Source organism: Triticum dicoccoides, chromosome 5B (assembly GCF_002162155.2).
Source record: "Triticum dicoccoides isolate Atlit2015 ecotype Zavitan chromosome 5B, WEW_v2.0, whole genome shotgun sequence".
Taxonomy (NCBI): Eukaryota; Viridiplantae; Streptophyta; class Magnoliopsida; order Poales; family Poaceae; genus Triticum; species Triticum dicoccoides.
Window position 1 is genome coordinate 722,707,228 of NC_041389.1, and position 27,063 is coordinate 722,734,290.

The 27,063-nt window shown below is 46.2% G+C and overlaps 2 protein-coding genes and 1 pseudogene across 4 annotated transcripts; 2 read left to right on the plus strand and 1 right to left on the minus strand.

Moving 5' to 3' along the window:
* Positions 1 to 8,115, plus strand: part of LOC119310758 — a 28,159-nt pseudogene extending 20,044 nt beyond the window's left edge.
* A 2,131-nt stretch (positions 8,116 to 10,246) lies between these two features.
* LOC119313012 lies at positions 10,247 to 12,088 on the plus strand. 3 transcript variants are annotated; one of them, XM_037588817.1, is made up of 4 exons: positions 10,247 to 10,932; positions 11,048 to 11,143; positions 11,267 to 11,428; positions 11,516 to 12,088. In XM_037588817.1, the coding sequence occupies exons 2-4, from the start codon at positions 11,069 to 11,071 to the stop codon at positions 11,723 to 11,725; spliced, it is 447 nt and encodes a 148-aa protein (XP_037444714.1). In that variant the 5' UTR covers positions 10,247 to 10,932; positions 11,048 to 11,068; the 3' UTR covers positions 11,726 to 12,088. The 3 variants fall into 3 exon arrangements, with proteins under 3 accessions (XP_037444714.1, XP_037444713.1, XP_037444712.1); XM_037588816.1 differs by having other exon boundaries at positions 10,247 to 11,143; XM_037588815.1 differs by having other exon boundaries at positions 10,247 to 11,428.
* Positions 12,089 to 12,490: 402 nt separating this feature from the next.
* Positions 12,491 to 17,438, minus strand: LOC119313010 (ABC transporter G family member 3-like). The gene is made up of 11 exons (XM_037588814.1): positions 16,576 to 17,438; positions 16,395 to 16,474; positions 15,637 to 15,923; positions 15,111 to 15,282; positions 14,526 to 14,639; positions 14,278 to 14,406; positions 13,897 to 14,088; positions 13,712 to 13,798; positions 13,248 to 13,520; positions 13,061 to 13,168; positions 12,491 to 12,964 (listed from the first exon to the last, which is right to left on the minus strand). Exons 1-11 carry the CDS (start codon positions 17,030 to 17,032, stop codon positions 12,701 to 12,703), a joined length of 2,163 nt encoding a protein of 720 aa, XP_037444711.1. The 5' UTR covers positions 17,033 to 17,438; the 3' UTR covers positions 12,491 to 12,700.
* Positions 17,439 to 27,063: the final 9,625 nt, after the last annotated feature.

Sequence of the window (27,063 nt, forward strand, 5' to 3'; positions counted from 1 at the left end):
CCATATGTACCTAACAGCCTTACGACCATCAAGTAGTTCTTCCAAAGTCTACACTTTGTTTTCATACATGGATCCTCTCTCGGGTTTTATGGCCTTGAGCCATTTATCGGAATCCGGGCCCACCATCGCTTCTCCATAGCTCGTAGGTTCATTGTTGTCTAGCAACATGACTTCCAAGACAGGATTACCGTACCACTCTGAAGTAGTACGTATCCTTGTCACCCTACGAGGTACGGCAGTGATTTGATCCGAAACTTCATGATCAATATCATAAGCTTCCACTTCAATTGGTGTAGGTGCCACGGGAACAACTTCCTGTGCCCTGCTACACACTGGTTGAAGTGATGGTTCAATAACCTCATCAAGTCTCCACCATCCTCCCACTCAACTCTTTTGAGAGAAACCTTTCCTCGAGAAAGGACCCGATTCAAGAAACAATCCATATTGCTTTCGGATCTGAACTAGGAGGTATACCCAACTGTTTTGGGTGTCCTATGAAGATGTATTTTATCCGCTTTGGGTTCGAGCTTATCAATCCTGAAACTTTTTCACATAAGCGTCGCAGCCCCAAACTTTTAAGAAACGACAACTTAGGTTTCTCTAAACCATAATTCATACGGTGTCATCTCATCGGAATTACGTGGTCCCCTATTTAAAGTGAATGTGGTTGTCTCTAATGCCTAACCCATAAACTATCGTGGCAGTTCGATAAGAGACATCATGGTATGCATCATATCCAATAGGGTGCAACTATGATGCTCGGACACACCATCACACTATGGTATTCCAGGCGGTATTAATTGTGAAACAATTTCCACAATGTCTTAATTGTGTGCCAAAACTCGTAACTCAGATACTCATCTCTATGATCATATCATAGACATTTTATCCTCTTGTCACAATGATCTTCTACTTCACTCTGAAATTACTTGAACCATTCAATAATTCAGACTTGTGTTTCATCAAGTAAATATTCTCAACATCTACTCGAATCATCTGTGAAGTAAGAACATAACGATATTCACTGCATGCCTCAGCACTCATTGGACTGCACACATCAAAATGTGTTGCTTCCAACAAGTTGCTATCTTGTTCCATTTTACTGAAACCGAGGCTTTTCAGTCATCTTGCCTATGTGGTATGATTTGCATATCTCAAGTGATCCAAAATCAAGTGAGTCCGAACGATCCATTTGCATGGAGTTGCTTCATGCATATACACCAATAGACATGGTTCGCATGTCTCAAACTTTTCAAAAACGAGTGAGTCCAAAGATCCATCAACATGGAGCTTCTTCATGCGTTTTAAACCGATATGACTTACGTGGCAGTGCCACAAGTAGGTGGTACTATCATTACTATCTTTTGGCATGAACATGTGTATCACTACGATCGAGATTTAATAAACCATTCATTTTAGGTGTAAGACCATTGAAGGTATTATTCAAATAAACAGAGTAACCATTATTCTCCTTAAATGAATAACCGTATTGCGATAGACGTAATCCAATCATGTCTATGCTCAACGCAAACACCAAATAACAATTATTTAGGTTTAACACCAATCTCTTTGGTAGAGGGAGCGTGCGATGCTTGATCATATCAAGCTTGGAAAAACTTCCAACACATATCGTCAGCTCACCTTTAGCTAGTCTTCGTTTATTCCGTAGCCTTTTGTTTCGAGTTACTAACACTTAGCAACCGAACCGGTATCTAATACCCTGGTGCTACTAGGAGTACTAGAAAAGTACACATTAACACAATGTATATCCAATATACTTCTATCGACCTTGCCAGCCTTCTTATCTACCAAGTATCTAGGGTAATTCTGCTCCAGTGGTTGTTCCCCTTATTACAGAAGCACTTAGTCTCGGGTTTGGGTTTAACCTTGGGTTTCTTCACTAGAGCAGCAGCTGAATTGCCGTTTCATGAGGTATCCCTTCTTGCCCTTGCCCTTCTTGAAACTAGTGGTTTCACCAACCATCAACAATTGATGCTCCTTCTTGATTTCTACTTTCGTGGTGTCAAACATCGCAAATATCTCAAGGATCATCATATATGTCCCTGATATATCATAGTTCATCACGAAGCTCTAGCAGCTTGGTGGTAATGACTTCGGAGAACCATCACTATTTCATCTGGAAGATCAACTCCCACTCGATTCAAGCGATTGTTGTACTCAGACAATCTGAGCACAAGCACAACAATTGAGCTTTTCTCCGTTAGTTTGCAGGTTAAGAAAATCGTCGGAGGTCTTATACCTCTTGATGTGGGCACGAGCCAGAAATCCCAATTTCAGCCCTCAAAACATCTCATATGTTTCGCGACGTTTCAAAAACGTCTTTGGTGCCTCAATTCCAAACCGTTTAACTGAACTATCACGTAGTTATCAAAATGTGTATGTCAGATGTTCGCAACATCCACATACAACGTTCGAGGTTCAGCACACTGAGCGGTGCATTAAGGACATAAGCCTTCTATGAAGCAATGAGGACAATCCTCAGTTTACGGACCTAGTCTGCATAATTGCTACTATCAACTTTCAACTAATTTTTCTCTAGGAACATATCTAAACAGTAGAACTATAGCATGAGCTACGACATAATTTGCAAAATCCTTTTGACTATGTTCAGGATAATTAAGTTCATCTTATGAACTCTCACTCAGATAGACATCCCTCTAGTCATCTAAGTGATTACATGATCCGAGTCAAACTAGGCCGTGTCCGATCATCACGTGAGACGGACTAGTCATCATCGGTGAACATCTTCATGTTGATCGTATCTTCTATACGACTCATGTTCGACCTTTCGGTCTCCGTGTTTCGAGGCCATGTATGTACATGCTAGGCTCGTCAAGTTAACCCTAAGTGTTTCGCGTGTGTAAATCTGTCTTACACCCGTTGTATGTGAACGTTAGAATCTAACACCCGATCATCACGTGGTGCTTCGAAACACGAACTGTCGCAACGGTGCACAGTTAGGGGAGAACACTTCTTGAAATTGTTGTAAGGGATCATCTTATTTACTACCGTCGTTCTAAGCAAATAAGATGTATAAACATGATAAACATCACATGCAATCAAATAGTGACATGATATGGCCATCATCACTTTGCTCCTTTTGATCTCCATCTTCGGGGCTCCATGATCATCATCGTCACCGGCATGACACCATGATCTCCATCATCATGATCTCCATCATCGTGTCTTCATGAAGTTGCCTCGCCAACTATTACTTCTACTACTATGGCTAACGGTTAGCAATAAAGTAAAGTAATTACATGACGTTTAAGTTGACACGCAGGTCACAAATAAATAAAGACAACTCCTATGGCTCTTGCCGGTTGTCATACTCATCGACATGCAAGTCGTGATTCCTATTACAAGAACATGATCAATCTCATACATCACATATATCATTCATCACATCCTTTTTGGCCATATCACATCACATAGCATACCCTGCAAAAACAAGTTAGACGTCCTCTAATTGTTGTTTGCATGTTTTACGTGGCTGCTATGGGTTTCTAGCAAGAACGTTTCTTACCTACGCATGAACCACAACGTGGTATGCCAATTGCTATTTACCCTTCATAAGGACCCTTTTCATCGAATCCGATCCGACTAAAGTGGGAGAGACAGACACCCGCCAGCCACCTTATGCAACTAGTGCATGTTTGTCGGTGGAACCGGTCTCACGTAAGCGTACGTGTAAGGTTGGTCCGGGCCACTTCATCCCACGATGCCGCCGAATCAAGATAAGACTAGTAACGGCAAGCATATTGAACAATATCGACGCCCACAACTACTTTGTGTTCTACTCGTGCAAAGAATCTACGCAATAGACCTAGCTCATGATGCCACTGTTGGGGAACGTAGCAGAAATTCAAAATTTTCCTACGTGTCACCAAGATCTATCTATGGAGAGACTAGCAACGAGGAGAAGGAGAGTGCATCTACATACCCTTGTAGATCGCTAAGCGGAAGCGTTCAAGTGAACGGGGTTGATGGAGTCGTACTCGTCGTGATTCAGATCACCGATGATCCTAGTGCCGAACGGACGGCACCTCCGCGTTCAACACACGTACAGCTCGACGATGTCTCCCACGCCTTGATCCAGCAAGGAGAGAGGGAGAGGTTGAGGAAGACTCCATCCAGCAGTAGCACAATGGCGTGGTGGTGATGGAGGAGCGTGGCAATCCTGCAGGGCTTCGCCAAGCACCTACGGGAGAGGAGGAGGTGTCACGGGAGGGAGGGAGGCGCCAAGGGCTCAGGTATGGATGCCCTCCCTCCCCTCCACTATATATAGGGGCAGGGGAGAGGGGGGAGGCGCAGCCTTGCCCCTTCCTCCAAGAAAGGGGTGCGGCTAAGAGGGGGGGAGGAGTCCATCCTCCCCAAGGCACCTCGGAGGTGCCTTCCCCCTTTAGGACTCTCCCCTTTTTCCTATATCTTGGCGCATGGGCCTCTAGGGGCTGGTGCCCTTGGCCCATGTAGGCCAAGGCGCACCCCCTACAGCCCATGTGGCCCCCCGGGGCAGGTGGCCCCACCCGGTGGGCCCCCGGGACCCTTCCGGTGGTCCCGGTACAATACCGATGACCCCGAAACTTGTCCCGATGGCCGAAACAGGACTTCCTATATATAAATATTTACCTCCGGACCATTCCAGAACTCCTCGTGACGTCCGGGATCTCATCCGGGACTCCGAACAACATTCGGTAACCACATACAAACTTCCTTTATAACCCTAGCGTCATCGAACCTTAAGTGTGTAGACCCTACGGGTTCGGGAGACATGTAGTCATGACCGAGATGTTCTCCGGTCAATAACCAACAGAGGGATCTGGATACCCATGTTGGCTCCCACATGTTCCACGATGATCTCATCGGATGAACCACGATGTCAAGGACTCAATCGATCCCGTATACAATTCTCTTTGTCTAGCGGTATGGTACTTGCCCGAGATTCGATCGTCGGTATACCGATACCTTGTTCAATCTCGTTACCGGCAAGTCTCTTTACTCGTTCCGTAACACATCATCCCGTGATCAACCCCTTGGTCACATTGTGCACATTATGATGATGTCCTACCGAGTGGGCCCAGAGATACCTCTCCGTTTACACGGAGTGACAAAATCCCAATCTCGATTCGTGCCAACCCAACAGACACTTTCAGAGATACCCGTAGTGTACCTTTATAGCCACCCAGTTACGTTGTGACGTTTGGCACACCCAAAGCACTCCTACGGTATCCGGGAGTTGCACAATCTCATGGTCTAAGGAAATGATACTTGACATTAGAAAAGCTTTAGCATACGAACTACATGATCTTGTGCTAGGCTTAGGATTGGGTCTTGTCCATCACATCGTTCTCCTAATGATGTGATCCCGTTATCAACGACATCCAATGTCCATGGTCAGGAAACCGTAACCATCTATTGATTAACGAGCTAGTCAACTAGAGGCTTACTAGGGACATGGTGTTGTCTATGTATCCACACATGTATCTGAGTTTCCTATCAATACAATTCTAGCATGGATAATAAACGATTATCATGAACAAGGAAATATAATAATAATCAATTTATTATTGCCTCTAGGGCATATTTCCAACAATTATCAGTGTTGAACAAAGTGCGTTTGTCCCTGGTCGCCTGATAACTGACAATGTGTTAATTGCACATGAAAGTGTGCATGCGATGAGAAGAAGGAAGAAAGGGGGGAATGTTGTTTGTGCTATCAAGCTGGACATGATGAAAGCATACGACTATGTAGAATGGCATTATTTGCAAGCGATCATGTTGAAACTTGGTTTCTGTATGGAGTTTGTTCGCCTAGTAATGAAGTGTGTCACCTCAGTCAGATTCTCAATACGGGTGAACGGCGAACTTCTTCCTTTTTTCACCCCCTCGAGGGGGATAAGACAGGGGTGCCCAGCATCTCCGTACTTATTCTTGCTATGTGCGGAAGGTTTAACTTCACTTCTGAACCACTTTGGCGGCGTGAGAGTGGACAAAGACATCCGAGTCAGCTACCGATCTCTGTGGGTTAATCATCTTCTTTTCGCGGATGACAGTCTAATTTTTATGCAGGCAAAGGTGGAGAGTGCCCAAAGGCTCAATGAGATATTGAGAATTTATGAGAGGGGCTTAGGGCAGGCTGTCAACAAAGAGAAAAGCTCAATTTATTTTAGTCCAAACACCTCTGCCCCGGATAAGCTACTGCTGAAACAAACTCTGAACATTTCGGTAGAAGCTTTCAGCGATCGTTATCTTGGTCTACCTACGGCTGTGGGTAGGATCACAAGTGGTACTTTTGACCACATTGGAGAGAGGATCCGAAGCAAACTCAAAGGAGGATCAGAAAGAATGATTTCTTGTGCTGGAAGGGAAGTGCGTATAAAACCCGTAGCCCAAGCTATACCTATTTTCAGCATGAGTTTCTTCAAGTTAACAAAGAAGGTGTGCAAGAGCCTCACTTCCTCCTTCGCTAAGTATTGGTGGAGCAGCTCCCTGGATCGTAATTCACTGCATTGGAAGGCCTGGCCGACCTTGGCAAGTCCAAAGGAGAAGGGTGGAATGGGTTTCCGGGATCTTGAGCTTTTCAACACAGCTCTTCTAGGCAAACATGGCTGGCGACTGATGACGAATCCATCATCGCTTTGTGCTAGAGTTCTCAAAGGGAGATATTTTCCCACTTGTGATTTCATGCAAGCTACAACCCCGCGGTTTTCCTCGGCGATGTGGTGTGCCATCATTGCGGGGAGGGATTCTTTGCAAGTTGGTCTGATTAAACGCATTGGAGATGGCAGTTCGGTCTCTATCTGGGATGATAAGTGGATTCCCGGTACTCTTTCTATGACTCCGACTGTCAGAAGCACTAATACACAATTGCAAACAGTCTCAGACCTTATTGATACGGTCAATTGGTCGTGGAAGGTGGATGTGGTCCGTCAAAATTTTATCACCCCCGATGCGGATGCAATTCTTAACATCCCCCTCATGCGGGGTGGGGGCGATGATGTTTTTGCATGGGCTCACGAACGGTCAGGATGCTATACTGTAAGATTAGCGTATCGTGCTCTAATGACTCGTAACGAGCATCTGGCTCTAGAGGAAGGGACGATCACCGAGACTTCATCGACAGACAAACAGTTATGGTCCCGTTTATGGAAGCTTAAGGTTTTGCCAAGGGTAAGAGTGTTCTGGTGGTGGGTGCTGCATGGGATCCTGTCGGCTGAATCTACTCTCAGGTACCGCCATATCACAACCATTGGCACCTGCAAACTTTGTCTTCACGCAGAGGAAGACATGAAGCATGCGTTATTGGATTGCACCCACGCCAGACGTTTTTGGAACGCGGCGCCAGACTGGCTTGACATCAGGCGACCGGAGTTGCACCCACTTACATGGTCTCGGGATGTCATTTGCGATCCGATGTTCTCTGAGTCTGAGAAAGCAAAACTGGTTACTGTCATGTGGGTGATTTGGACCTCAAGAAACAATGCCGCACATGATAAGAAGGAACTTGATCCTGTTCAGTCCATGAAGAAAACCCAAGAAGCTCTATCTATACTTGAACTTCCTCGCGAACACGCGCGAACGTTGCCGGGGCATGGTTGGAGACCGCCAGACTTGGGTTGGATCAAGATCAACACTGATGGAAGTGTTGCAATGGAAGCTAGGAGGGGAGGGGCAGGTGGAGTCGCACGAACACATTCATCCTTTCTAGCTGCATGGTGCAAACCTTACCCGGGAATAACTGATCCTCTTATAGCCGAGGCGCTCGCTCTACGCGATGGTGTTCTCTTTGCTCATCTTTGAGGCTATTCTGAGGTGGTTTTCGAGTCTGGTAATTTGGAGATTGTGAATCTCTGGAATACGCGTCACAATGCTCGTGCGGTCGTGGCGCCTATCTTGGCCGAGATTAGGGAGCATGTCACTTATTTTAAGTCTTTTGTAATTCAGCATGTAGGGAGAACAGCTAATGTTTCGGCTCACATTTGTGCTAAACAAGCTAGCACCCTGGATGTAACCGAATGTTGGATGGACTCCATTCCGAGTCTTCTTGTAACCAGCCTCTCAGCTGATTCAGCTGGAGCTGTTAGTGTTGAATAAAGAGCTCCCAAGTTTCCCTGCAAAAAAAAAGATTCATCCACTTGGCACATGTCGACGATGATATGCCATACGAGTCTCGGACAGCCTGCACGCCGGGTATCGTCCTCGTGGCCCCGACTGCAAATGATGTATCGACATACTCGTTCTCAATCAAGCCCTACCATAGCATTGCTCGTGAGCACGCCTGATCTGGTCGAAGCAAGATGGGCATAGAGTTTATGTAAGTTACATAGAGGAGGTCATTACTTTACGGTCAATGCGTCCGGGTCAGCGGCAAAAAACTTCTTCCAATGCGTCTGGGCCAGCAAGAGCGCCTGCCAAGCCTCACATGTCTCCTCACATCTAGATGAAGCAAAACGTACAAGACGACTCGGTAGCCGATCGCCATCAGGAACAAAACAAGGAGATTCATCCACTTGGCACCTGTCGAAGATGATATGCCATACGAGCCTCGGACAACCTGCACGCGGGGTATCGTCCTCGTAGCCCCGACTACAAATGAGGTATCGACATACTCGTTCTCAACCAAGCCCTACCATAGCATTGCTCGTGAGCACGCCTGATCTGGTCGAAGCAAGATGGGCATAGGTTTATGTAAGTTACATAGAGGAGGTCATTGCTTTACAGTCAATGCGTCTGGGCCAGCGGAAAAAAAACTTCTTCCAATGTGTCTGGGCCAGCAAGAGCGCATGCCAAGCCTCACATGTCTCCTCACATCTAGACAAAGCAAAACGTACAAGACGACCCGGTAGCTGATCGCCATCAGGAACAAACACAAGGAGATTCATCCACTTGGCACCTGTCGATGATGACATATGAGCCTTGGACAGCCTGCACGCCGGGTATCGTCCTCGTGGCCCCAACTGCACACGATGTATCGACATACTCGTTCTCGACCAAGCCCTGAAGCAGCATTCCTCGTGAGCACGCCTGATCTGGTTGAAGCAAGATGGGCATAGGGTTTACATAAGTTACATAGAGGAGGCCATTGCTTTACAGTCAATGCGTCTGGGCCAGCGAAAAAAAAACTTCTTCCAATGTGTCTATGCCACTGAAAAAAATTCTTCCAATGTGTCTAGGCCAGCACGAGCGCCTACCAAGCCTCACATGTCTCCTCACATCTAAACGAAAGCAAAACGTACAAGATGACCCGATAGCCGATCGCCATCGGGAACAAAACAAGGAGATTCATCCACTTGGCACCCGTCGACGATGATATGACATACGAGCCTCGGACAGCCTGCACGCTGGGTATCGTCCTCGTGGCCCCGACTGCAAATGATGTATCGACATACTCGTTCTCAACCAAGCCCTACCGTAGCATTGCTCGTGAGCACGCCTGATCTGGTCGAAGCAAGATGGGCATAGGGTTTATGTAAGTTACATAGAGGAGGTCATTGCTTTACGGTCAATGCGTTTGGGCAGCAAGAGTGCCTGCCAAGGCTCTCATGCCTCCTCACTTCTAGACGAAGCAAAACATACAAGATGACCCGGTAACCGCACGCCATCAGGAGCAAAACAAAGGAGGTTCATCCACTTGGCGCCTCTCGACGGTGATATGTCGTACGAGCCCCGAACGGCTTGCTCATGGCAATTGTTAGAACATATTTTAATGCTCATGGAAACTCTACGAATTTCGTCAGACGCACATGGCAACTTCGAATTTATTTTCTTACGGTCACATGACAATTTGAAAACATTCTTCTTGTTCCAAACCATGGCAAACGACAACCATATTTTTGTGCCACTAGGTTTTCCCAACATGGAAAATTTGGTTTAAGGGCCATGGAAAATTTACTTTACGGAAGACGGCAAATGTACCTTACAGTTGCCATGTGACCTTGTCAAATTTACTTTTACGGGCCATGGAAATTTTACTTTATGGACCATGCAAAAAAATTGCAACATGAAAATTTAATCTTTTGTAACCATGCAAATTAATTTTTTGAACCCTTACAAAAAAAATTGTACTGCGGCAATTGCCCTGGAAAATTCTTTTTTTTTTTTTGCCCCATGGTTAATTATTTTTGGAACATTGCACATTTTCCCGCGTGCTGTTGGGCCAGCTAGTTCAATTCCACTCGGGGGGTCCAGTAATAAGTAAGCCCATTAGGGTATCTCTCGTCGGTCTTTCGCCTCACTCCCGAATCTTTCTCCACAGTCATGGCGGCGGCGGCGGCGCAGCCACACCCAGCAGATTAGTCGTCTCCCCTGAGTACCAATCCAGAACAATGGAAATGCTTCTTGCCTCCACGGACTCCTCCGCCGAGCCGAACCGTCCAGGCGGCGGCGGTGATGCCGGCGATGACCGGCTGAGCGCGTTGCCGGACGACCTCCTCCGCGCCATCCTGTCGCGCCTCATGGCCCATCAGACGGCGCGGACGTGCGTGCTGTCCACGAGGTGGCGGCACCTCTGGCGCACCGTGCCGCGCCTCGACATCCGCCGTGGATATAGCCACTGTTTTGACGACTTCACGGCCAACCTCCTGCGCCGCCATGACTTGACGATCCTGCAAGAGCTCCGGCTGCACGCTACCGACGCTATCGTCGGCGACGTTGGCTCCGCCGCGAGATAGGTCGAGATGCATGGCCTCACGGGCTCAAAAGCTTGCATCTTTCCTGCGTGGACCTGGAACTGAATGATCTTGCGAGCCACATCAGTTCCCCCCGCTGCCCTGCTCTGGAGCAAGTTGAGCTCCAAAACTGCGGCTTCTTGCTCTCCGGGAATATCAAGATCGCTTCCTCCTCGCTCAAGACATTGGTCATCAATGGCGACCACACGGTGGATGAGGATGATGACCTTGATGAAGATTTCAGGTTGATTATAGACGCCCCTGCTCTTGTTCTTCTCCGCCTCGATGGCGAGGCCCATCATATTGTTGATACAACTCAACCACATAATATGCCGTCTCTTGTCGATGCGTCGATTAAGCTGTGCTGCCTCGATGATGACATGAAGCACCAATTGGGCATTCTTGGCGCGCTGTCCAATGTGACAACCCTGCACTTGTCGCATTTGAAGGTCACGGTATGCCTTGATACCCACTTTCATTTATTTTGCATCTCCTTAATTTATCTGGAGGCATTCAAACATAACAAAATCACTATCTATCTATCTATCTATCTATCTATCTATCTATCTGGGTTTCAGTTGTTGCTCAATGAGAGTCATGCGTATCTTCCTCCGTTTATGTTTGAGAACCTGAGAACCTTGTTCCTGGATGGGTGCCATATAAGCGATGACTTCCTTGGGCTGCGGCAATACCTGCGCAACTCACCTAACCTGCACAAGCTCAGTTTGTGCCGTTGCAAGGTGCCACTTATTTCATCAACTACTATCACCATAACTACTCAATACATTGTGTGATATTGATTCCTCTGTGTCTGTGTTGTTCGATAGGTCTCGGATTCCCAACCTACAGAGGAGGTGAAACAACGCCGCCAGTCATATTCTCAGGACCTGGCGCATTTCCAGTGCAACAACCTTAGGCTTACTGAAATCATGTACCGAGACGGTGATGAAGCTTTCGTCCCTCCGCTGCTCGTGTTTTTCATTGGCACGGGGAATAATCTGCCAAGCAACAAGATCGGATTATCTGAAGTCGAGTAGCAGAACAGTGTGGCAATGCACTATGTATGTTGTCTATCGTTTGCTGATGTATGTATGTCGAGGTTGCATGTGCAAGCATATGTATCGTTTGCTGATATATGCCCAGGTTGCATGTGCAAGTATATATTGCAAAAACTATGCACTTGGTAATGAATATCTATCGACTTGTGTCGAATGGGGGGTTAATTTAGTAGTACTTCGTATATGTAAGCGAGGATTGACATCAAATTTAGAATCATGAATCCTTGGGTTTGATTTTATTGGATCGTTTGGATTTCGCTGACTCGCAACTTTTATGCGATTAGTGTAGAGTGTAGACTAGGTTCTTGGTTGAAATGGAAGTATCTTGTATAGCATCGTCCATATGATTTATTTATTTTTCGTCTGGGATAACATTTTCTCATCTTTTGCTGCTGGTCTTGTATGTCACTGATTTTCTGTCAGTGAGATTGTTCTCTACCTTTCTTGCCTTGACCCAAACATCCACCGTCTCCAGCTACATTCAGAAATTTGAAGCAGCAATGGATTTAATGTCGGGCTTCATCTCTGGCCTGAATGTCCAGCTACATTCAGCTTCATCTACAATGCCATAAACCTACTGAAATTGCGAAATACCTCAAAGATAACAACATCTTCCAAGAGGAGATTGCTACTCGACCATCAATATCGACGGATCCAACCAGGAAGAGCAAAATTGTGGACAACAAACAAAGGAACAAAGCGCGAAGGAAGCAATAATTAGTGCCAAAAAATGGACAAGAGAAATCACATAACCAAGCCATGATCCATTCCTTCAGTTCCCATACATACAGTATATATATGTTATGTTACACACCTGTTCCTCCAATTTCCTCCCTCTCTGTTTCTCTTCTACTTCCCTTCCGTGCGTCAGACATGCCTACCTAGGAATAGGAAGGAATCACACATGTATACACCCCAAAAAAAAACGTCTTACAGTAGCTCAGGGTCAACTGATCACTTTGGAGCTGCCCTAGTGTGGATGCTTGGCCAGCAAGACCGCCTGCCAAGCCTCACATGCCTCCTCACATCTAGACGAAGCAAAACATACAAGACGACCCGGTAGCCGATCGCCATCAGGAACAAAACAAGGAGATTCATCCACTTGGCACCTGTCGAAGATGATATGCCATACGAGCCTCGGACAGCCTGCACGCCGGGTATCGTCCTCGTGGCCCCGACTGCAAATGATGTATCGACATACTCGTTCTCGACCAAGCCCTGCAGCAGCATTGCTCGTTAGCACGCCTAACCCGGTCGAAGCAAGATGAGCGTAGGGTTTATGTAGGTTACGTAAGATGGCCATATATAACTTACCTGGACGGCATATGTGTGGAACGAAATGTAGGACAGCGGATAGTTCCACACGGGCGCTGGTATTGCGTCTCGGATCCGAAAATACCCAGCCACCAGCATCATGATAACCTGAAGTAGCCATGGTTATTTAATGTTGGTACATTTGATATTTATGCCCACTTGAAAGAAGACCTAGATGGAAACTCACATATAAGCAAATCAGGGTTAAGGTGCACTTGTAAGTTTCAAGCCAGATGTACGCAACAATCATCATAAGTGCTTCATTCGCCAACAGACACATGAAGATGGTGATTATAAAGTACATAAGGAAGCTAAACTCGTTCCTGAGGCCTATCAGGAAGTAGAAAATCAACGACGACGAAATGGACACCAGAAATAGGAAGGGGATGCTGGATAGGAAGTGGCCCAGCAGGAAAACCAATGTCCCGGAATGCCGATTTGAATCCTCATGGGAATATATCTGCATAGAAGGAACTAAATGTTAGTACCTAATATTGCTATGATTTTGGTGCTTATTGTTTATCGCCAACGAAGTCTACGGTGAATAAGAAGACATCATTCAGCAATAAATCACATTCTTACAAATAAAATTTATTAGGAAGGAAGTGGTCATGATGTTGCAATTCTGCTTGGAAGATTTAAAAAAACGACCTTCATCTCATCAATATGAGCAGGTACTCCACAAACACTCAGAAGGACGAGAAATGAAACAAACACAAATATCGCAGAAATCCTAACCTGTCAAAACAAAGTGAACATTGAGCCTCAAATCATAAAAAACAGTAAGAAATAAAAATTTCCAGTGAATCAGAACATAATGCTGCAGTGACACTAACCACTACAGATGACAATGAATGACCAATGTCGATAAATATGGTGCCGATTGAGAGGGCAAGCAGCATATACAAGATAAGCCTGCTCCAGAAGTACTTCCAGTCTCTTGACATAATTAGCAATGATCTCCAAGTGAGAATCCCAATTCTTGCTGCATCACTGGCTCTGCCTTTACTTTTCAAGTAAGGACCTTCCTGCATCACACCATGTAGACAATAGTTTATTCATTGTGATGGATATTGCAGTGTCCTATTTCTCAATCTAACAAGGTTGATTGTAGAATTCCTACTCTATGACCGGCGACAAGAATATTATCAATTATGTGCTTGTTAAAGGTGACCTTGATGACTTGTTAGTTCTTCCAGGGTGTAGAGCAGTAGTACCTTCTCAATCAATTTTGCAATCATCGATTCAACAGAGGCAGCTTCGGCCGATGATTTGTACGTTGCTTCTAGTGTCCGGATTGCCACAGCAGTGTCCATGCTCACTGATGAGAAATCCCCTTGATCATCCTGTTAATAACTAAAGAAGTTTTTTTATCTCTCACAACAAAAGTACATTTTCCAACAAGTTGACGAGAAAGACTGAAGATAAAAATAAAAATTGATGTCAAAATAAAACCAAAAGATACCTGCAGATTCTTGCACATGGCTATGATTCTGTCAAAGTCGGTATTGATTGCCCTCAAAAAGTGGTCAGATGGACTTTGCATGATTGGGCATGGAAATCCAGCATTTGAGAAGTGCTACAGTGGAACAAGGCCAAGTGAGAAGAGTGCAGAAAACCACAGGGTGAGATATGGAAAATAGAGTCATCTAGAACAGGAATAAACAAAGTGACTATAGGACAATTGGACTGGAGGGCTGTAGCAATAAGATCATACAAGAAAGAAGAAACTGCTCTCATGAAAATATAGGTTTTTAGAAGGAATATATATGTGTGTGTCAATGCAACTTTGTGCAGGCTTGTTTGTTCCTAACAATGCAACTTGGACATAGGCATCGGTGATTCAGTGAATCAAGCAAATAGCTTCACACTTGAATAGCAATTCATGTGATGTTAGCTAAGATGATCCCTGTGTCTAGTCTATAAAAATGAATAACTATATTCCGTCCGTATAAATAGATACCGTCATTTTACTCAAGTGGTTAATTGGTAATACATGTGAAATGTTCTAGAGCAGAGTTCAGAATTAAGCAGAGAGAAACTTATTAACCTGCAGGCAAGCCAATGTTTCCCCAAAGAAGAGGGTATTCCCATTTGAAAGCAAGCAAATCCGATCGAAAAGTCCAAAAACCTCCGTGCTACTTTGATACATTGTGAAGATGACTGTGCACCCAGTGCTGGCAAGTTTCTTCAGTGTTACCATCAAGAGGAGTGCAGAAACACTGCATCAAAAGAAACAAGAAGAGAAGTTACGCAGTGTAATTTAATCGGCAGTTATACTACAATGTGCAAGGATACAAGCTACTCCCTCCGTCCCAAAATAAGCGTCTCGACTTTGTACTAGCTCTAGTACAAATTTGTACTAAGCTCAAGACACTTATTTTGGGACGGAGGGAGTATGAAGCAAGAGTGCACTAATTGTTTTAACACCCATCCTACATAAAACACAGCACTCTCGTGTTAGCAGACTGAAAAAACTTAAACTGACAACGTCTTTTCTCTGAATGCAGGACAGGTGCTATTTTTACTAAAGGAAAACAAATAGGCAAAAGGTAATTATGGAGAAGAGAAACAACCTGTCAAGGTGGTACAGAGGCTCATCGATGAACAAAACATGTGGCCTCATCACAAGCTCTCTTGCAATGCTGACCCGCCTCCTCTCGCCAGTCGGAAGCCTCTTTGTGAAGCAGTGTCCGCCAATGAGTTTGTCAGCATAGTCACCCAACGACATGGCCGCGATAGCATCTTCCACAAATGACTTCTTCGAAGAGAAGACGCTGGGGAGCTGCAAGAGCGCCGAGTAGTAGAGCATCTCCCGTACTGTGAGAGATTCGATTAGCACATCGTCCCGGTCAACATACCCCTACAAGCGCTCCAAGGAACAGGACATAAACAATCCATGGTATGTATGCAGTGCTAGCATAAGCAGCAAATCAACATTTCAGCAACGAAAACATATGAACGGATGTAAGTGTCGACTAGATACAAGCAATTGTCCATATATATATATATACTTGAGTTGTTTGGTGTGACATGATCAAATTGGTAACTGACACCCGACACTGAACTTGAGCATATGGAGTAGTGTAGTGATGAATGCAACAAGTGGCGGCTCCAAATGGACATCAAGCAATGCAATTTGGCCAATATGATGGGCACTACTACTACTACTAGTTCACAGTAGTCTGAAGATGTTTGATTTAACAGAGCACACACACTTTTCAGTAGGATTGTGCATATTTTTCTTTTCCTTTTTCAGATGGGCATGTAGGTTCAGACATGTATGTAGTACTAGCAGCAGAGTAGTAGTTTGTGTGTGGAAGGAAGAGCTTACATATGATCCATATGGCAAGGGTGACTTGACGCCATTGACGAAGACCTCGCCGTACATCCGCTCGGCGCCACGCAGCCTCCCTGAGAGCAGAGCAGTTAGTGAGCTCAAATTCAGTTACTAGTGAAGTGGAGTGTGACATCAGTCAGTAACAGAAGCTCAAATTTAGTCAAGAATCTGTAACCTGCTATGGCTCGGAGGAGGGTGGATTTGCCGGAGCGGGCGGGGCCCATGACGACGGTGAGGGTGCCGGGCAGCGCGTAGCCGCTGGAGCCCCTGACGACGCGGCGTCTCCCGTCCCTGACGGAGACGCTGAGCTCCTTCCAGACGAGCGCGGCGCCGGCCACCTTGCGCTCCCGGAATCCCGAGCCGGACGCGGAGGGGGCCGGGAGGGAGGGGGACGGGGACGGGTAGGCGCTGCTGGCGGCGGAGGCGGAGGCGAGGTGGATGGAGGAGGAGTCGTGGGCGGTGGCGTCGACGGTGATGTCGTCCCCCCAGTCCGGCGAGTCCTCGAAGGAGACGGGCCGGCCGGGCCTCGGGAAGTAGTAGCGCCGCCCCGCGCCGCCGGCGGCCGGGGCGGAGGGGCTCCCCGCCGAGGAGGAGCTCGAGCGGTACTGGTCCGACGACGTCGCCGCCTCCATCGCCAAGAAGAGAGAGAGAGAGAGACTGGAGATGAGTGAGAGTGGGAAATCTCTCTGCTCTGCTTGGCTTTGATTTGCTTTGCTTTGCTTTGCTCAGTTGTTGCTCTGGTCTGGAATCTAGGACGCCATTGCCGCTTTGGCTTTTCGGCTTTGGGGCTCCCTTTTTCGCTTTGTTTAAAGAGAGGATTTTCCTCTTTCCTCGGTGCTCTGCTCGCTGTCTTTAATGTTTAATGGAGTGCTGCTCCGTGGAAGAGAAAGGCGTGGAGCTGAGCCGAGGTGCAGGAGAGCAGCAGAGCAGGAGTGGAGTGGGAGGTGAGAGAGTGAGGGTGAGCATGTGAGTGTGCGATGGCCCAGCTGGCGGAAGGGGAGACGGACGGGGTCTCGGGAGGCGGGTAGCGGAGCAGTGGAGTGGCGTAGAGCGGTAGGTAGAGTGGTCACGAGGACCGAGGAAGACGACGACGGAGGAGGGACGGAGAGGCGACGCGACTCTGGCTGGCTGGCGAGAGCAACAGGAAAGAGAGGAGACTGGTGACCACACTCGGGCGCGGGCGGTCCCTCCCAAACAAGAAACAACGCCCATACCACTACCCCACAAACAAACAAACAAACAATGAACAAATTTAATCCACCCCTGACTATCCCTCCGATTTTCTAAATATAAATATAAGTCCTTTTTAGAGATTTCAATACATACTACATACACGACGGATGCATACAGACATATTTTAGAGTGTAGCTTCTCTCATTTTGCTCCGTATCTAGTCCATACTAGCTATGATACTCCCACTACCACTAGCCCAAGGCTTAAAAGTTAGGAGCATAGTGTGAGCCAACAATATACAATAATTGAACGAGAAAGCAAAATCGGGTGATCCAATTCTAATTTGAAGACCTCAACTGAGCGTGGACTCTTTAAAACTAGGAAGCATAGTCTTATGGAGTATTGAATCTCTGAAAAAGACTTATACTTAGGAATGGAGGGAGCATTAGCAAACTGGCTTGTTGCAACTTGCAACTCAATAGGAGGAGGAGGAGGAGTTTCCTCTCTTCTTTTGCATAGGACTTTTTATTTTCCCCTTTGCTTTTGATCTTGTACTATGTGTGAGGGAAAAGAATTCAGTTTACCTCCACACAAGTTCAAACATGGGCGGCAAAAGGAGAAAGGATCAAATAAAAGAAAAGAAGCTTCTAAGTTAACTTCTCCCCTTCTTTCCTCCCTTCACACTCAAAGCGTACAAGAGCTGGAGTGTCTGCCGCATGTTGTGACCCAAAGCCTACAGTCGTGTTGAATAATCTTGAGGATGTACAAACGGCTGCGTCAATTCCTTCCTATATATCCTAGCATTTCTCTCGTTTCAAATTACCCAACTAACAAGCATAATGGGGCAGGGGTCGGGCCCACAGTGATACCAGAAGTGCCGCCCGCACAGGGCCCAAATCCTGGGCTGCTGAGCGCTGGAGTGGGCTGGAGTCGAGGGCTCGAGGCGACGAGGCCATCGAGCGACGAGTGCTGAAACAGAATCGGCAATCGTACTCCTCGACTCCACCCACTGCCAAGCGGGACAGAAGTAGGTGGGCACATTTACTATGACCGCGGACGGTGGTTAGCCGGCCAACATGTGGGGGCATGGCGGACACCGAGAAGATGCGCGGCGCGCCCGCTTCACGTTCGCGCCGAAGCATTTCAGACCTGGATTTAGGCCGGAAATGGGTCTGCGCGGACCCAAAGTGAACTTGTTTTGGTTATGGGTCGTCGCGTTGGGCCGTCACTTTTGTCCACGGCGACCCAAATGGATGGCAGCGGACGAAATGGGTCGCCGCGTTGGAGTTGCTCTCATGTCCACACCCAAACATCCGGGCGCGTTGTCTAGTCACTATCTGGAAGTAAAATTGTCATCGAACTTGGCATTCGGCCAAAAAGTCTGGACTGACCGGTACTCCGCATACCTAGCCCATACATAGGCCGAATATGGGGATGCATGTATGCACCTGCCATCTAGAACTGACCGCAAGGGTCCACGCGGACAAATGCAGAAATCGTCGGTCCAACAGGCGCCTCCTTCGGTCTTTGGTGAGGATGCATTCATGGCGTCGTGTGGCGCCGCTCCAGCGTGTCGCCCGAGGGAACAAGTTTGGCTAGTTAAACCGAACGGCGGCATCCCAACACTAGCATGTCCTCCACTTCGCATTTCTATACCCTTCCTCCCTTTTGCGCGGCCACCTTCAGTCTGATCGCCGTCAACCGCTAACCATGGCCCACCCTAGGATCACCACCTAAGCCATGCTCACCCTAGAGGAGTGGTTGCAGCTGCTGGAGGAGATGCAACATCTCTGGCGAGGAGGACGAGCAGTGTATTTGGTCGTAGTTTTGTTGTACGTAGATCATGCCAATGCATGCTTTTGTTGGAAATGCAAATCGTGAAGTGAGTAATATGGTTTGTGGGAAGACAAAATTGAGGTATGACCTATCACTGTCCACATACGCGTCCAGCCGTGGGCATTTGGCAACTCAAATTAGGTATGTGTGGTTGTAGATGCTCTTAGGGCATCTCCAATGGTTATAAGACAGTTGTTGGTAGACTTTATCACATAGAATTTTTGATGATGTGTCATGTAATAAATGAAGGAAGAGAGGAAGGTTGTATGTACATGAATCAACACCCCTTGCACAAGCTCCAATGTAAAATGAGAGAGCACCTTATTTATTATCTCACATCCACTATTGGGTAAACTAGATACACCCCATTGGAGTTGTTGTATGTTAAGGTGTTGGTTGATGACATGCCATATTTTACCAACAAGCTAACATACAAACTGTTGGAGATGCCCTTAGGACATCTTCAATGCCGATCCCCAAACCAAACACCGCATCCGTATGTGGACCTGAGGTGACCAGTCCACAGACATAGATGTGGGAGCCGGCCATCCAAAGCTAGCCGCATATATTTCAAACCCGGTTTTAATTAACTGGACAAATTACATGCAAACTGGATGATTTTCTATATTTCTGGCATATTTTAATTATACTATATCGGACTAGGCTAAAACTAGTCTCATGCTGACCACGACAGATCTCCATTTTGTTTGGACATATCTTCACCATGTCCAGCAGCCCGCTCATCGAGCGGCCGTGAGTCCTGAAGGGATATGCTTCAGCCGCAGGGGAAGACATGGGCAGGTGCCACACGCCGTCCGCGTGTGTCTGTTCGACCGTAAACTCGGTCGAAACTTGGGCCGGGAATGAGTCGAAAACGGACAGAAAATGGACGACGGTCCGTTTGCGACCGCGCCTTCGGAGGCCTGCTTTGTCCACTGATTTACTCATGCTACTACTCCACCTGAGTCGCAGTATCAGTAGTACTGTAGTACTCCCTCTGTTCCTGAATATAAGTCTTTTTAGAGATTTCAAATGGACTACCATATACGGATGTATGTAGACATATTTTAGAATATAGATTCATTTATTTTGCTTCGTATATAGTCACTTGTTGAAACCTCTAGAAAGACCTATATTTAGGAACGGAGGGAGTACCAGTTAGTACCGTACTCTACATGAATCGAATTGATGATGATGGGTTTGCTCTGTAATCTGTGTTTGCCAGTCTCCTCGGGTATCATCATGAAATGAAGGAGACGTGTGCGCTGGATGGAGAAGTACCGATTCGATCGAGTATTCTATTCTTGTCTGATCCTATTCCACTGGCAGATCCAGCCAGATTCAGACCAGACAGACATTGCAAGTCTAGGACCAGCTTAAGCATAATAAAACAATTTTCAATCTGGACTAGGGAGTAACTAATCACCCACACGCATGTGTGCGGTGCAGATCTCCATGATAGCCACATGTGTGCAGTACATTCCATCTTGACTACTCCGGTGGTTCCAGTAGATTACTTCTCACTGTTAAAGTAACCATGGCAGTGAAAGGATTAAAGGGATCCTAAGACAGCAAGACTGAAAGGTCAAAGTGTGCCATTTGGCGCAATGATAGTCCATCAGCTGGAGCTGCTCACTTTAAGCACCAACGGTACCCAACAAACCAAAAATGCTACTACCTCTCTTCATTTTTATAAGACGTTTCAGACATTCAAACACGGTCCAAAACAGTACAAAGCAAAGCTATCTGAAACGTCTTATAAAAACAAACAGAGGGATTACATCCAACTCTTATCGTAATGTTCCTAACAAACTCTCCTCCCCCCGAATTTTGAGGGGGTGAACCTCTTCCTCCCCCAATCTCTAATCCAAATCCTCCAATTGGCTGATTACGTTAAACCCGTAAACAAATTTTCATAAGAGTAACATTATGTGATGCCCCTGATTTAATCGTACACTAATCATACACGCAAATGTGTACGATCAAGATTAGGGACCCACGGAAAGATATCACAACACAACTCTAAACACAAATTAAAACAGTACAAACTTTATATTACAAGCCAGGGGTCTCGAGGGCTCGTATACAAGCTCGATACACAAGAATGTCAGCGGAAACAACAATATCTGAGTACAGACATAAGTTAAACAAGACTGCATTAAGAAGGCTAGCACAAAAGCAACAACGATCGAAGAGGCAAGGCCTCCTGCCTGGGACCTCCTAACTACTGCTGGTCGGCGGCGGTCTCCAGGTAGTAGCAAGCACCATCGGGTAGTAGTAGGCGTCGGCGGTGGCATCTGGCTCCAGGGATCTACCATCTGGTTGCAACAACCGGAAATAAGAAGGAAGGGGGAAAGGGTAGCAAAGCAACCGTGAGTACTCATCCAAAGTACTCACAAGCATCAGATCTATACTTAAGTATGCATTGGTATCAAATGGAAGGGTTGTATCTGTGGACTGAACTACAGTATGCCAGAAGAGAGGGGAAAGCCTAGCCTATCGAAGACTAGCATTTTCAAGCAGCTTCAAGCATCTTGCAGCATGTAGAAGAGTAAATAATAGCATTTTAATATTTAACAAACATGTTGTAGAATCAACGCCCAGAGATCCTTCCCCGACTCCCTGCGAGAAAGCAATCCCGGAGCCACATATCCATCACATATCTCAAGTATCCATTTCTAGTCATATAATATCAGGGTACAAGTCTGAACGTCTGTTACCGTGGACACGACTATTAATAGATAATCTTCCCTGCAAGGGTGCACCACGTTTTCCAACACGCTTGATTACTCTGGCCGGACACACTTTTCTGGGTCAATGCCCGGCCTCGAAAGATCAACACGTCGCAACCCTACCTAGGCTCAGCAAAGAGGTCTCCGCCGGTCTACATCCTAAGCACTCCGGGGTCTTGGGCCCATCACCCGTTGCACTCCTGGTCGTTGTGTGCAGGGTGGATACCAACACCGCCTCGGATGGCCAGCACGATCCGACCGTGCCACAATGCTGAACTGGACGTCTGACAAAGCTTCGGCTAATACTGCGATGTCGAGGCCCATAACTATTCTCGCATGGTGGTTAGTGCGTAAAGGCCAGAGGCCAACTCAGAACAAATACCCAAACTTGTTAGTGCATTGGGGGCTCGCAGAGACGGACAGAGACTCACGATAATGTGACCCTGTTGCCCCATCTCGTGGACTTACGGCAAGGGCCCAGAATGCCCGGCCGTGCCTCGTAGAAAACTCGTGGGTGCTCTCCGGGCCTGCCCGACTTTCACATCAACTCACGGGTACTCCTCAGGGCCGACCCGACTTTAACAACGGTCTCAAATAAAGTCTGGGTAACCGTGTGTCCAAAACATCAAGGGGGAAACCCCGAGGAGTCACCCTCGGTGGATTCCACTCAATGTAAACATCAAGGTGAACGTAGGCACCCTCAAGGTCCACACTTGAGGGGTTGCATGACAGAGTCATATCGGTGGTGGTGAAGGAGGAATCACCCTCGGCAACCACGACTGAATTGCTACACTACAAAGTTATCATAAGGAGTGCGTTACGAGGTATCACCCTCGACACTCGATAGTAGCTCTGCAAAGTCGGGCAACAAAGCGGGTGTGATGTGATGTGAGGTGTCGGGCTCTGGTCGTCGTTCACGTTGATCGAGTCATCGATAATGAAGCAGGGGCAACAAGGACAAGGTGAGGGTCATTGATGGATCACTGACCAGCCTATACTAAGCAATTTAGGATAAGCAGGTAGATAACAATAGCAGGTACAAAAGCAGGCTATGCATCAAAATAGGAGCAATCAATTACAGTAGCAAAATCTAATGTAAGTATGAGAGAATGGAATGGACGATATCGCGATGGTCAAAGGGGGGGCTTGCCTGGAAGCTCCGCTGAAAAGGGGTAGAAGTGTCGTCGATGACGTAGTCAGTCATAGGGACATCAGCCGCAGTCTCGGGGTCTACCGAAGAAGAAGAGGGTGAAGAAACAGTAAATACAGAGCAAACACATGCACGACAAGTCAACAGGCAGAGCTAGGGGTGTTCTAATGCAATGCTACACGATACCGAAGAAGGGGGAAAACATCCGGGAATGTTTTTTTCGAAGTTTGCATTTTCAGACAGCCGAACTAGAGGGGGACGGTTGCAGGTTTGCTATGCTAGGAACGTGTAGCGGACGAACGGACCGCGTATTCGGATTCATCTTGTCGTTCTGAGCAACTTTCATGTATAAAACTTTTTAATCCGAGCTATGGTTTATTTTATATTAATTTTCAAAGTTTTAATTGATTTTCTAATATTAGTCTTTACCTAATAATAAAGCAAATTGGTTTTCTTTCGTCCGTCATGGCATTTTTTTTAAAAAGTCCCTCTATTTCAGAGATTTCAACCCGCATTCCTGTGTTAAGTTAAAACGAAGCGTTATTTTCGTATTTTACACAAAAGTCTCTATCTTTTCTTGAAATCAACCCCCGTCCGGATGTAAGTCACACCCGAACCGTTATTTTACATTTTTCGGAAACCCCCCTGATGTTTTAGGTAATTCATCCGCGGATCATATTGAAGTCAAACAAATGCTTTTTAAAATCATTCATATCTTTTAAACCGTAACTCCGATTTGAACATGTTATATATGAAATTTGCTTAGAAAAATATGTAGAATATGAATATGAGATTATTTTTACCTGTTAAGTATTTTTAAATATTAGTTTGGAATATATTTGAGTCAAACCAAATGATTTTCTAAATTACCTGTATCTTTTAAACCGTAACTTCGATTTTAACATATTATATATGAAATTTTATTAGAAAAATATGTGAAATCTAAATATGATGTTAAATTTATCTATTAAATATTTTTAAAATATTGTTATGGAAGCAAACTTATGATTTATAGCGCAAGATCCGTTTTTTTCATACCGGCGGCAATCCGGATTGCAAATAAATACCCCACTATAACCATATACGGAAAAGAAAGCATCGATAACTACACGTGCATACCTCTGAAAAATTTCGCAAGGGAAAACAACAGATTTCTCATCGCGAGAGTGAGAGAAAGCGAGAGAGAGAGAGAGAGAGAGAGAGAGAGAGAGGAGAGAGGAGAGAGGGAGAGGGAGGAGAGAGGGAGAGAGACGCCTTAGGATTAACCATATTCAGCACACGTTTTTTGTTGTTTTGTGTGAACACCGAGGCCATCGCCGGCGAGGGTGAGAAGGAGGATAAGCGGTAACACAAATATGATGCCTGCTACGTCTTCAGCTTGCGTTGGTTTTCCTTGAAGAGGAAAGGGTGATGCAACAGAGTAGCGTAAGTATTTCCCTCAGTTTTTTAGAACCAAGGTATCAATCCAGTAGGAGGCTCCTCAAAAGTCCCACGCACCTACACAAACAAACAAAGAACTCGCAACCAACGCAATAGAGGGGTTGTCAATCCCTTCACGGCCACTTGCGAAAGTGAGATCTGATAGAGATAGTATGATAAGATAAATATATTTTTGGTATTTTATAATATAGATGCAAAAAGTAAAGATGCAAATAAAAGTAGATTGGAAGCAAATATGATAAGAGATATACCCGGGGGCCATAGGTTTCACTAGAGGCTTCTCTCGAGATAGCATAAGTAATACGGTGGGTGAACAAATTACTGTCGAGCAATTGATAGAAAAACGAATAATTATGAGATTATCTAGGCATGATCATGTATATAGGCATCACCTACGCAACAAGTAGACCGACTCCTGCCTGCATCTACTACTATTACTCCACACATCGACCGACTCCTGCCTGCATCTAGAGTATTAAGTTCATAAGAACAGAGTAACGCATTAAGCAAGATGACATGATGTAGAGGGATAAACTCAAGCAATATGATATAAACCCCATCTTGTTATCCTCGATGGGAACAATACAATACGTTTCTTGCAACCCTTTCTGTCACTGGGTAAGGACACCGCAAGATTGAACCCAAAGCTAAGCACTTCTCCCATGGCAAGAAAGATCAATCTAGTAGGCCAAACCAAACTGATAATTCGAAGAGACTTGCAAAGATAACTCAATCATACATAAAAGAATTCAGAGAAGATTCAAATATTATTCATAGATAAACTTGATCATAAACCCACAATTCATCGGATCTTGACAAACACACCACAAAAAGAGATTACATCGAATAGATATCCACAAGAGAGGGGGAGAACATTGTATTGAGATCCAAAAAGAGAGAAGAAGCCATCTAGCTAATAACTATGGACCCGTAGGTCTGTGGTAAACTACTCACAACTCATCGGAAGGGCTATGGTGTTGATGTAGAAGCCCTCCATGGTCAATTCCCCCTCCGGCAAAGTGCCGGCGAAGGCTCCAAGATGAGATCTCACGGATACAGAAGGTTACGACGGTGGAAATTGTGTTTCGGGTGCTCCCTGGATGTTTTCGGGGTACGTAGGCTTATATAAGATGATGCACCAGCTCCACCTCCTCAGCCACTGAAGCAAAAGAAAGTTAAGGCTTCAAAACCAACTGCTGCACCAAAAGCTTCTCGAGTGAAGCCATTGGCAACTGCCCCTCCTGCTCCAAGTAACACCTCTGAAGATCTCTCTCGCATCTCCAAGAAGCGCGAGAAGCCACAGAAGAAAACTGTTCAGAGATCCAGTCAAGCACTGACACCAGCTGTCGTTCTGAGGAACGAATCTGAAGCCATTGATATGTCTTCAGATGAGGAGTTTGGTAACGATGCTCTTGAGCAGCTGATAAAGAGCAAGCAAGAGGCGGAGATCTTCAATGATCTGCCCCTCTTCGATGTGAACATTTTGGACAATTTCATTGATGAGTGGTTTGACAATCAAGATCTCAGTTTTGATGATTTTCAGCTCCCCATTGGCATCAGCGTCGCCTTCCAAGGCGCAATTGCTCCTGAGCTGGCTCTGGCTCAGCGAATTGTTAAATTGAAGAACAAGATTGACTTTGAGAAAGAGCAGTTCAAGAAGCATGTGGCCAAGCTTAGTGTGGCTGATGTTCAGAAATTCAAGCTGATGTTGAATGACCTCAAGGAGGCGTTTCGCAAGAAGCGCAAAGAGGCCAAAGGATCAAGAGAGCACATGAAGAATCTTGCTGCCAAGTGTGTTCAAGCTTAGAACGAAGCTGAGAAGTGCAAAGCACTTGGGCGTCCAGGCATTGACCCCAAGATGGCTGCCAAAAAGAAGAAGAAGTCTATTGTGGCCCCAACTGAAGCTCCAAGGTGGGAAGAACCTCACATTGTCTTCCCTGCCAGTATGACAGGCTCGAAGCCTAAGGTCTCGCTAATAGGAAAATGCTTATAGGTAGACATTTAGCAGTAGCGTTGGTTAGACACCCATCGCTACTGCTATTTAGCAGTAGCGCCGGCCAGCACAAGCGCTACAGGTGCACGTTAGCAGTAGCGCTGGATTTTACAGCCAGCGCTACTGCTAATGGGCCATGCTCTCGGGCCCCCGTTGCAGCTTTAGCTATAGCGCTGGGCCGCCTACCCCGCGCTGCCGCTAAGCCCACCTCTCTGCTTCCTCCCGCGCCAGCCCGCGCACCACCCCTCCCCTCACTCACACTCACACGCTCACACCAGATCGAATCCCTCAGTCGTCCCCCGATCCGGCCGCCCTCCCCGGCACCGGCCCTCCTCCCCT